This window comes from Oryzias latipes, chromosome 10 (assembly GCF_002234675.1).
Source record: "Oryzias latipes chromosome 10, ASM223467v1".
Taxonomy (NCBI): Eukaryota; Metazoa; Chordata; class Actinopteri; order Beloniformes; family Adrianichthyidae; genus Oryzias; species Oryzias latipes.
In genome coordinates this window covers 25,888,833-25,900,957 of record NC_019868.2, presented here as the reverse complement: position 1 = coordinate 25,900,957, position 12,125 = coordinate 25,888,833, and the positions used below count along the sequence as shown (strand labels likewise).

The following is a 12,125-nucleotide window of genomic DNA, read 5'->3' as shown; positions in this document are numbered from 1 at the left end:
CCGTGAAATGTCATTATTTCATGATATGCATCTTTTTCATTTGTGGAAAAATGAAAAGGTGTTTACAACAATTGACGCTCAATCACATCACTGTGCACAATTCAAAAACATGCACAAAAAAGCGCCCTTTTCTTATTTTAAGCGACAGTCTTTAATAAAAGCATAACAAGTCCCGCCCTCTCAGGTTGTCGGATGGGGGATAAAAACGGATATCAGTTGCTATGACAACGAAGCTGCCTCTTGTACATGAATAGATTACAGCTTTTTTTCTTTGTGTAACCAGAGATAATAAACCTCTATTAGGCCCAGTTCTGTCTGTCATTCATCCACGTGTCTCTTATTTATTTATTTATTTAAATTTGTCCGTAGTTTAAATGTAGGTCAATGCTCCGGTCCAGTAACCCTGCTTGCTTTAAATCGTTTCTGCTTTTACTTAAAAGATAATAGGATTCATTTAGTGAATATGAAAGAGTGCTGCATCACTTCTGAAGACATTTCTTCATTCATACTTTTCCATCTGGTACACCAAAAAAAAAAAATCTTTTTGTGGTTCTGGGTGGCATCTGCTGTGCGCATATAAATCCTGTCAAATGGAAAATTGACAAACTGCCTGATCACTTATGACTTCTGCAAGAGTCGATTTTTAAAATTCTTCCTAAAAAATTGTGACCCTCAATCATAAATATGACAGGCTCTCCAACCAGAGATGCACTTCCTTTCTTTGGAGAGGGATTTCTGCCAGGCCCCGATCTCTGAGCAGACAATCAGGGTCAGCTGTGGACCGAGGAGGCAGAGTGGAAAATGAAACCTCAGCGAGCTTCGCATTACGGCTCAGAGCCACAGGGCTTTTTGTGGTTTTTACTAACACACTCATAATGATGGCAGCATGGGAGCTTTGGCTGACAGGATCTTCCTCCGCCGAAGAGCTGAGCTGCTCCATTCACGGTATCGTGCGCTTACTGGGATGTTACCAGTGAACTGTGGATGTGTTTGCACGCACCTCTTACTGTAAGCGCCACTCTTATGTACAGTGTATAGCTGCAAAGACACATCTCAAAGTGTATGATGTCACAACAGTAAAAGAACCAAATATTTGCATTATTTTGGCGTTTTTTCTAGGGTATAAAGAAGCCAAGAAATTACAAGTTTTCTGACAATAACATGCTAAACCAAATACCACAAAATAAAAAAACATTACAAATCCTTCCTGGTTCTGATTTAAAAAAATTAACACTGTTTACATTAAATAAAGTTTTTTTAATGTCTACAAAAGGCCAAATTCACAGTGTCGGTTTATTTCAATTTTACACAGTGAAATTTATCAAATTTCCAAAATTATGACAACAGTTTTGTATTAAGAACTGAAATTGTGTGTTTTATTAAAAAATCTGTGCATCAAAACAAGCATCCATCTTTTAAACAATCATTTTATCTGGAATGTTTAAGTTTCATTTTGGATATTGTAAAAATTGTGAGTTATATGTCATAGCATACAGGGGGGAGAAAAGGGAAAAAATCAATAAATACCTTGAAAATACATGCAACGTTTGATTCAGCAAACAAATCAGAGTAAATAAAGGTTAAATAAGAAGTCAAATCATATTGATTCATACAAAAATGATTATTATCTTTGACCATATGAGTGCAGACACAGGGCTGGACAGGATTTTTCTCTAACAATATACAGCATTGATTAAAGACTATTTGCACACAAAAAAATCATGGTAAAAAAATGTTCATAAATTTTTATAGGTCAACTAACCAACTTCAGACATCATGAATTTTGTAGAAGAAAAATAAATGGTTGCACGCTGGCTGGAGATAATGAGCGCCCGTTTCAACGCCAGACGTAGCTGTTGGGGGTAAGACACGTCTCACTGTCCTCCACAAATTGTCACACTTATTGCAGAAAAAGACAAGAAAAAAATATTCAACAATTAAGTAAAAAAATAGGGTGAATAAGAATCTACAACAGTAAATACAGCAGCAAATATAACATGGTTACAAAGATTTCTGATTTTAAAGAAAAAGGAATGAATAACACTTTTTGTGTTTGCTAACATGTCGGCTCATTTGTTCCCCTGTATTTGAACTACTGCTTGTTTTTTCTACAGAACTGATTCTTTTTTCTTCCTTATGTGTAGTGTTGTGTACTTATTTTTTCTGTTGGACAAATCTTTTTCTTTATTTCTTCCGTTTGCTTACCTTTAAACCAAATTAAATCGGAAATGACTCACTTATAGCAACAACAAAGTGCTGAATCCTCTTCTGACGAAGCAAAATTACTGTAAAGAATGAATAAATTACCATTTTTTGTCACTCATTTAATTCCTTATTTTTAAAGAAGTGCTGGTCAAATAAATGCTATCTTCTTCTAGCTTTCCTTCAAGAAAAGAGGAGGCTTTACAGTTTTTCTCAGTCGCTTTAGTACAATTCTCAGATCAGAATTGAAGTTTGCAAATACGTGTGTGCATTTCTCAAAACAATTTGTACAAACAGCAAAACACTATGGATTTCTTGCAAAAGCCTGTAACTTGCTCAAAATCTTTAGTTCATCTCTCAAAACGAAGTCTTTTTGTCATTGAACATGTCAGTGCCATCAGAATGTCAAGTCCTTGTGTCATTGTCTACGAACCAGACAGTCAAATGACTTAGTCATGTTGTCAATTTAACTGTGCACTTTAGAGGGAGGTTCTGATGTAAACTGTGGATAAAGTTTTGATGACAATTATTGTAAAAACCTTTTTTGTTTGATTGCAAGAGACTGGACAAGATTCACATTTACACTTCTATTTTTCATATTGTAATTTGTTGACAGACCATGTCATACCAACATAGAAAAAACCCACTGCAAACAGTAACAGAAAAGGGAAAAAAGATAGAACAAAACTCAACAGTACAGGCAGTGCAGTAGGAATTGGTGTGGTCCTCCTACACCTCTTGTCATTCCTGTATGTTAGGCCACAAATTCTCATCCACATCACAGCGAATATCCTCTCTTGCAATGCAGCGAAATATGTTTGTCACATTATGACAACTTGGTCAACCATTTGCAGTTAATGACTTATACGATGAACCAATGACTAGGTGTTTTGAAGAGTAAGACTATTGCACAGTGAATTATATAATACATTTTGATCAACATGACATAAACAATTGATAATGTAGCAAAAAGCAGAGAATCGTACATAATCATTTGCATGGATGTATCAAATCAATTGCAACTTGTTCAAAGAAGTGAGAAACTGCTTATTTGATGTGCACAAGTGACATCATGATGTGAAGATTCAACAAATAGTTTTGGGAATTTCATTCTGATCTGAGAATTGTACTAAAGCGACTGAGAAAAACTGTAATGACAATTTTGTGAAAAATACTCTTCTTTGTGTAAATCTTTAAAAATAAACAAAGTTATTTTTTTAACTTCCTGTTTTTATTTATTGAATGACTTTGCTTCTGTTTATTTATTTAATTTGCTTTTACTGGAGACAAGTTTTGACCTAATTTATTCTGAAATTAGTTACATTTGACAAAAACAAAGTGCTGATAGATAGATAGATAGATAGATAGATAGATAGATAGATAGATAGATAGATAGATAGATAGATAGATAGATAGATAGATAGATAGATAGATAGATAGATAGATAGATAGATAGATAGATAGATAGATAGATAGATAGATAGATAGATAGATAGATAGATAGATAGATAGATAGATAGATAGATAGATAGATAGATAGATAGATAGATAGATAGATAGATAGATAGATAAAACATTGTCACTTTTGATAACTTTAATCGTAGCTACAAATTGCTATTTTAAAAAATCTCTGACCACAGACCGTATATAAAATGTTGGTTAGACTTTTGTATTACAAATGTGGACACCATCAATGTGTCTGTAAACTGTTGAACTGGCCAGCAGGGGGCGACTGGTTGCGAAACATGTGACGCTGATCAGCAATCTCCAAAAAGTTGTAAAATTTTTCCCTGATGTGGATTTGTCCCAATTATTTGGTTGAACTCTTACATATTACTTAATTATGTGTGTTTTGCGGGGGGAAAAAGTAATCCTGTGAAACATAAGAAACATGTAAGGTATGGCTACATAATCACTGTGTGGTTCATGGAGAGGCTCACACTGGGCTGTGATGGAGCATCAGATGTAGCTGGGGATCTGAGATGATAACTGTTGTTACGGTTTCAGGGTTTTAGCTTCATCCATTGGTCATAAAAAGGCCGGACCCAAATGACTTCCCTACCCCTATTGTAAGGGCATTTGAAGCTGTAGTGGTGTCCGAAAGTATTTTTCTAGCCATAGTGACTGAAACACAGAGGGTTACACTTAAATATAAGTACTGAGTTTTTTGTTCTTGAATGACTTTAAAGTTATGGAAGTTACGTTTTAGGTTAAGCCTGTGGACACGTTACAATGAAGGACGTTATGTGAAGCTGTCAGACCACAATACAACTTTTTTGGTCATGACCATGACTGATTAAATTTGGTTAGAAATGAGTGTTTCGGTTTGCATGTGAGCAACTGATGATGCTGATGTATCCACAGCATTGACTGTATTAGAAAACTGGACTGAGTGAGTGAGCGTGACATCAATAGAAAATGCAGCTGGGTCCAACCAAAGGAATCACTCCTTATATTTGCGCGATGTTGTCAATAGGCAGTGATTTATCTAAACTGGTCAAAGTTTGGTCAATTGAGCCAAAGTTTCTATGGCAACCATTCCTCTTGCTGGAAGTCCAGACCCCTATGACTTGAAAACAGGGTGAACGAAATCCATCAAACGTTTTGAACCTTCGATGTAAGACCATGTACTCTCATTGAGGCATCTGACTGGTCAGTTCAGAAACGCACCAAAGAAAAATATCATTAAAAAAATGGTGTTATCAAGAACATGTTAACGTTTTCTGGTTATTCTGTGAAATAGAATGACTGAGTAATAGCTGTTTATTTCTCAACAGAAGTCTATGGGATTTTGTCTTCTTGGAGCCAGCGGGTACGTCCTGTTTGGAACGCCACGAGGGAGCGATCACTCAATCCAGTTCCCATATACAGTCAACGATTTACAGACAGTTATACATGTCAAAACCTGAAAAAAAATGCAGTATCATACAAGTGTGTTTTTGCATTGGCTTGAATAGAAAGAAAGAGTCAGGCCTCTCTTTTTAGCAAGGCATAAAGGAAAAGTTAAAATTTTAAACCCTTTCACTCGAAAAATTAAATATATATTTATATGTGTTTTTATATATATATATATATATATATATATATATATATATATATATATATATATATATATATATATATATATATATATATATATATATATATATAGTGTGTGTGTGTTTGATTTCAAAAAGTGGGTACTGTCGACATAAATCAACACACTTGGAATTCCTTTGTGTTTTCATTTGTACGTACAGTGGACACATACTGTATTTGGAAACATACCTTCAGTATATATGCACTTTAGTCAAAGTGAACACGCTATATGTCACCATGAAACCATGAATATAAACATACGTACACATTTACAAAAGCCAGGCTTTTCAAAAGTGCTGCAGACAGTGTAGAAAACAGGCAGAGAGAGAGGATCACACTGCAATCCAGGACTGCAAAGGTATTACACAGTTGCTGGAGGAATTTGGTTCATGTCAAAGCTCCCTGACCAGAAGCCATTAAAACCTGGTCTCTAATTGGAGGGGACCATATCCTTTATAACGGGTTCTCTGTTTAGGTATGTGGCCCAGTAGACCAGGTTGAATGTCCCAAAGAGAACAGGAAACATAATCCGGGACATCCTGTCAATTTTGCTAACGCTGTTAAATGTCTTCTTGCTTTCTTGGGCTTTACCCTCCAATTTGGGCTTGCTTGGATCGATGGCGCCACCTTTGGCAATGGTGGGAAGTGTGCTGGAGTCCTTGGCAATGTTTGGTGCGTAGTTGGCGACTGCCACAGCGTAGGCATTGTTCTTCTTCATGACAGACGCCCTCTCCTTTTTCTGTTGAGAGATCAGTGGTGTTACTGACAGTCAAAACAATCTCATTTATTTATTTGTCCAATGGTGAAAAAAAAAAGAATTAAGGCAGCAGAAAATGATTCGATTGGGTCATAGCCAAGTATGGTAAAGCCCATTATATAACACACTGGATTTATTATAAAGACAGTTGGAAGACAATGGCTGGAATCAGAGCATTTGTGACCGATTCGGAGACATTTTGGGTTAAAACAATAAAAAAAGTACCACTCTAATCATCTTTTGATGTACTATCAAAGCGTCACCAGCGGTCTAATTTATGATTATGCTGTTTTTAGGCTAAATAAAGAAAACCTGTCATATTCTAGGACATAGTTTCTGCAAAAATGCAGCAGTTCAATGGAAATTTGCCTCTGAGTTGTGGGCGGTACTGGTGGCGTGAAATGATTTCCCATCATCCCTCTGTTTACACTTTTCTCCTACTAGTTTTCAGCCCCTCATAACCTCAACCTAACATTATTGGTGGAAAAAAAATGGAGCAATACAGCCTCACAGATGTGAGACCAGCTCAGATGAGAAAAAAAAGAAATTCATAGATCTAGTCATTTAAAAGTGGGTGCATCGGAATGGAACAGAACAGAGAGTTTGGGGTTTGTCCATTGCAGTTTGTACTAACAACTACAAGCTTTTTTAAACTGCATCATCTGCTCCTGATTCACAACTAATTGAACAAAGAAATACTCAGAAACACAGTTTAAATCTTAATTTTCTTTACATATGTCCTCTATCATGAGAAACATTCTACAACAACATGTTAAAAAGACCAACGACACAAGTTTCATTGGAGTGGGTCTTTGAAGCCTCTACACATGCTGCAATAAATGCATTGACCGAGTGTCAAAGAAAAAACAGAGTGGAATAGTGCAAAACTGTCCTTTTACATGTAATAGGATCCAAAGTATGGGTGCATCCAAATTTTGTGCAAATGCATCTAAGAAAAAAGTTTTCCACACCAGTGCAACCAGTGCCAAAAGTCAGTTTAAAGCCCACAAAAAATGAATTATTACATTAAAAACTAATTTAAAAACTGTTCTTTTGCCAGAGAAACATACAAGAAATGACCTTAAAAAAAATCTATTCCTGGATTTAATCAATGTAAACTTCTAAAGATCAATTTAATTTCCGTCATTATTTTTTTTAAATCCAGTCCTCTACTTTTCTATTATTGGTGGTCAAGTCTAAATATTTCACAGACTTATTAGAAACTGAAAGACTTCCTCCCATTTTAGTCAGACAATAACCGTTTTTGCAATAAGTGTCTTTTTTTCGAATTCAAAAATATTTTTTCAGTTTAATTGTCACTTTGATATTTGGTTATTTTGCAGTAAGTCATAATTCAAGTTAAAAAAAAAACAAAAAAACGTTTTTTTAAGTCAAATCTTAGTCACTTGTTGTTTTAGGTTGGCAGGAGATTCATTTGTCCATTTGTTCTGATGACTCACAGACAGAAACAGTGCTGGCTGACAGACTTTTGAAATGTTTTTTTTTTTGCTGCAGTGAAAAAAAAAATAAAGAAACTGAGAACCTCATGCATCAAATCTGACACAATCAAAAGGCAGAATTTTCAAAACACTGACCAGTCGTACTGTTGTTTCTTTTTCTACAGAGGTGTAATCACTTGGGGTTGTGCTAATAAACATGTAAAAGGTTAAGTCAGCTATTAACCCTGCTCCCTTTGTCTTCAACAAACGCATTTCAGGTCACAATGTGTGCGCTTGCACCACGCTGCTAATGAATTCTCTTTAATGGAGCCTGTCGGACGACATGTTTTTTTCTTCTTCATTACCTTCTCGCTCACGACACTCTTTCCATCCCAAGCCCAGCCTCGCTTTGTGAAGTAATTGACGGTGGCAAACTCAATCAAAGCGGAGAAGACGAAGGCGTAGCAGACAGCGATGAACCAGTCCATGGCGGTGGCGTATGCAACTTTAGGCAGCGAGTTCCTGGCACTGATGCTCAGAGTTGTCATTGTCAGAACAGTGGTCACACCTGAAAAAAGGGAAGGAAGCTTCATGGTCAGGATTTTTATCTGTGTGACTGCTACATGTTACATTGATTAAACTCAACTCAACTGAGAATTGTGATTTTTTTTCTTCTATAGACACATATTTATGTATTTCTTTATTTAAACGTTTAGATGTTTGAACATTTAAATATGAGGACATGCCCATTCAGATGCAACATCTCCTTTTCAAGAGGGTCCTTGGTATCAAACATTTAAAGGGAGGAGAGGAGAAAGAATAAACTAGAGAAAAAAACACATATAAAAACATCAAATATATAAAACTGTGCAGATCATTTCTGATGTCAACAGAAAGTGCATAAGGAAATAAAGCCTGAAGAGGAGCTATAGTGTTCTCACTCTATATCGAGGTCTTGCTGTTTTGTGGATTTTTTTCAACACGATTTACTTTGCTTTTTTATTTTTGTATTTATTCTTTACATTATAATGTGGTTTTGGTCCTGTTGATCTTGTCAATCAATCTCATCTGTGCAGCTTCTCCTGTATAAAGAGGGACATGGCACGGGTGCCCTTATGGATGCGTTAAGCTTGGCAGAGTAGCATAAATCTCCATCTTTGTTTTCATTCTATGATTTTTTTTTATTTTCCTATGAAAGTTTGAACTTTTAGAGTTTAAACAAGAGAGGAAAGTGTGAAAATGTTCATTTTTGTCTGAGAAAAGTGTATGAAGTGGGTAGTGAGGAGTTTACAGCCTTAAAACATTTGGCATTCAGGTTATTTATAGACACATTTGAGTTATGATTAGCTTCATATCTAACTAAAGGTGAGGGTTAGGTTTCACCATCATACGATGTGTAGACAGACTTTTTCAAACTCACCAAACACAGTCCTAGCAGGCACCGATTCTCTGTTCAACCAGAAAGACACCTGGGAAAGGATGACGGTCATGATGCACGGCAGGTACGTCTGGATGACGAAGTAACCGATCTTCCTCTTTAAATGGAAATGAGCCGTCATCACTGTGTATTCACCTGCAAGAAATCAAGATTGTAAATCTTACTGTATGCTTTGTTACAATTACAATTTAAAATCTGCTGACATCTCCAATCGTTGGTCTTGATGACACCACATTTTACAGTGCAGATGTTTTCTTCAACGTAACCAGTGAGGGTTTAAGGACATATTTACCAGCAATGCATGGATGTGGGGTCTTGACATTATTTATTCATTCATCTATGCATCCATCTTATATAGTATTCTCACTTAGTTTGCACAGCTCCTTTTCTGCAGACCCTCTTTTTCAGTGGATTTTAATTAAAGAGTACTTTAAATACATTGTACTATAACATCTAAAACCTGCTTTATGTCTTCATTTTATATTAGCTTCTTTAAAATGAATAAAAGAAGACACTGAACAAAACAAAGCTATGCTATAAAGACAAACACACAACTTTAGTGGAATAAAATGTCACAGTAACCCAGAGTACCACAAAGAACCTCACTGTGACGGACATTCACCTTCATTCCTGCTTCATTTTTTAACAGTTACACTATTTTAAACTCTCCTATACACAATAATAGCCTGAACCCTCAGATTTAATTAACTTGACTTAATTTGTTCTCAAAACACGTCTGATTGACATCTGAAAAATCGTGCACTCTTCAAATTTGCGGAACATTTGTTAATTACAAAAATGACCGGTCTCTTCCCTCACATCATGCTGCCATGGCAACAGAAGAAAGTTAGGGTCCACCACCCTGTGGACGTTTGCATACAGGTTTGAACACATTTTCCTTCTGTCAATGCATGAAAGTTAAACCAGATGTTAAGCTTTAGTCACAGCTGCCCTTATGGGTGGGTATGGGGCTGTCTGCTGGGGAAAAATTGGCAAAGCTGTCTGGGGTTCAGTGAGAAAATGTTCACGCACAGTTTTTTTCTACTGGTATACTGCGAGTAACAGGTTATAGTAGGTGAGATACAGGTGAGTTGTACAGACTTGTATTCCCCCCTTCCAATCCTACAGACCGCGCAACAAACCCATCAGTGCTGGTCAGACACACTTGCACTACCCTTAAGATGTGGCTGCTCCTGTCTACGACCCTGCACGGGCCTGACAACCCGAAAATCTGCTCGGCTCAACCCCCGTACGGGTGCATGTAACCAAGGCTCTATGGGTCATATGATTTGACCAATTCAGACACCTGAATCCAAAGAAATTATCTTGCAAAAAAGTGTCTATGACCTCAATGAAATAGATTGGAAAATACTTGATGAATAACATATCAATCCACAAGCCTTTAATAAATAAATAAAAAACTCTTTCAGCATTTAGGAGTGTTATTTAAAATGTGCAAAACTTTAATTTGTAACAAAAACATAACAATTTACTTTGAGTGGATTATAAACACTATGAACAAAAAATGAATTTAGTAATGGAGATTTTAACTTTGTGTTGGCTGCCATTTTAGATTAAGATTGAATTTCATACTCCTATTTTGGTGAAAACCTCTAGGACAGGGCACACCCTGGACAGGTCAACAGTCTGTCCAAGGGCCTGGTGGAAAAACTTAAAACTAATTGTTTATTTATTTATTTATTTTACTTTATTTTAACAGGGTAGATCTGTTGAGAGCAGACTGTATTCAAGGATCCCCTGCTCATACTTAGCTGATTTAATATATTCTTTTTTTTTTTTTTCATTTTATGTACCGTTTTTCCCTTTTGGGGTCACGACGTTGCTGCAGCCTATCCCGGGCACTTGTGGGCGAAGGCAGGGGATGCCCTGGACAGGTCGCCAGTCTGTCGCAGGGTAGAATGTCCACAATCACACATCCATTATCTCTCAGTTATACCTATGGACAATTTAGATTAACCAATTAACCTATGAAGCATGTTTTTGGATGGTGGGAGGAAGCCGGAGATCCTGGAGAGAACCCACGCATGCACGGGGAAAACATGCAAACTCCACACAGAAAGGTCCCCCATCGATGTTGTTTTTTATGTCCCCCAGCCGGGTCTTGAACCAGGGGTCTTCTTTCTGTGAGGCAAGAGCGCTAACCACTGCGCCACCGTGCAGCCTGATTTAATATATTCATTCATCAAATACTGAGGGGGTACCACAGCTCCACCTGTGGTCACTGTCAGATTGTAATCAAGGGCCTTTCTCGAGATCCCAAGCATGGCTTCAACAGGAGAATTTACGGATGCAGGTCATTTCCCTTTTATTTATTATATTTTTTTAATGACCAGATAATATTGGAGAATGAAATTTACCATACATTTACCATCCATAGGTTAATCGGCAACTCTAAATTGTCCCTAGGTGTGAGTGTGACAGTGAATGGGTGTGTGTTTGTGGACATTCTACCCTGCGACAGACTGGCGACCTGTCCAGGTTGTTCCCTGCCTTCGCCCACAAGTGGCCGGGATAGGCTCCGGCAGCCCCGTGACCCCGAAAGGGAAAAACGGTTAAGAAAATGAATGACTGAATGAATGAAATTTACCATTTAGTTCCCCGTGCCTTTGTTTGGTGCAGTGCAATTCATGTGTTGTCCCCCTTTCCCACTTCCCTCGCGGGATAGCGTAATGGCGGGAGTGATTCCAGATCCAACGAGAAGGAGGGTCTAAAGCACATGTGTCAAACTCAAGGACCGTGGGCCAAATGTGGCCCGCCATGTCATTTTATGTGGCCCAGGAAAGGATACAAGTTTTTAATTTCTTAAAATAAAAACTAGTGTATTTATTTATATCTAGGGGGAATGGGACGCGAAATATCGGATTGGGCAGCTATACATTAGGACTTAAACACTGTCCATATAATCTAACCTGACAGAATCAAATGTAAAAGGATTCATGCTAAAGTAACATGCAAACATGTGTTTTCTATGCAACTGTAATTGTCCCTTTAAAAAAATTATAATAAATAAATAATGAGTTATTTAACATTAAGGAGTAGTTACATTTATTTTTCATTACATTTAGTTACATGGAAAAGTTATATCTGGTCCTTTGAGGACAACCACTATGCTGATGTGGCCCTCGGTGAATATGAGTTTGACCCCCCTGGTCTAAAGGAAGGGGAGCCCAGTTTGGCCTAGTTTAGTAAA

At 37.0% G+C, this 12,125-nt stretch overlaps 1 protein-coding gene across 1 annotated transcript in view; it reads right to left on the bottom strand.

The window, feature by feature from the left end:
• Positions 1-5,394: 5,394 nt before the first annotated feature.
• LOC101158539 (gamma-aminobutyric acid receptor subunit alpha-2) overlaps positions 5,395-12,125 on the bottom strand; it is a 48,027-nt gene continuing 41,296 nt past the window's right edge. The window contains exons 8-10 of the mRNA XM_004073634.4: positions 8,897-9,049; positions 7,842-8,044; positions 5,395-6,019 (exon numbers count right to left, since the gene is read on the bottom strand). Of these exons, the coding sequence (XP_004073682.1) occupies positions 5,711-6,019; positions 7,842-8,044; positions 8,897-9,049 (665 nt within the window). The 3' untranslated portion in view covers positions 5,395-5,710. The remainder of the gene's footprint in view (positions 6,020-7,841; positions 8,045-8,896; positions 9,050-12,125) is intronic.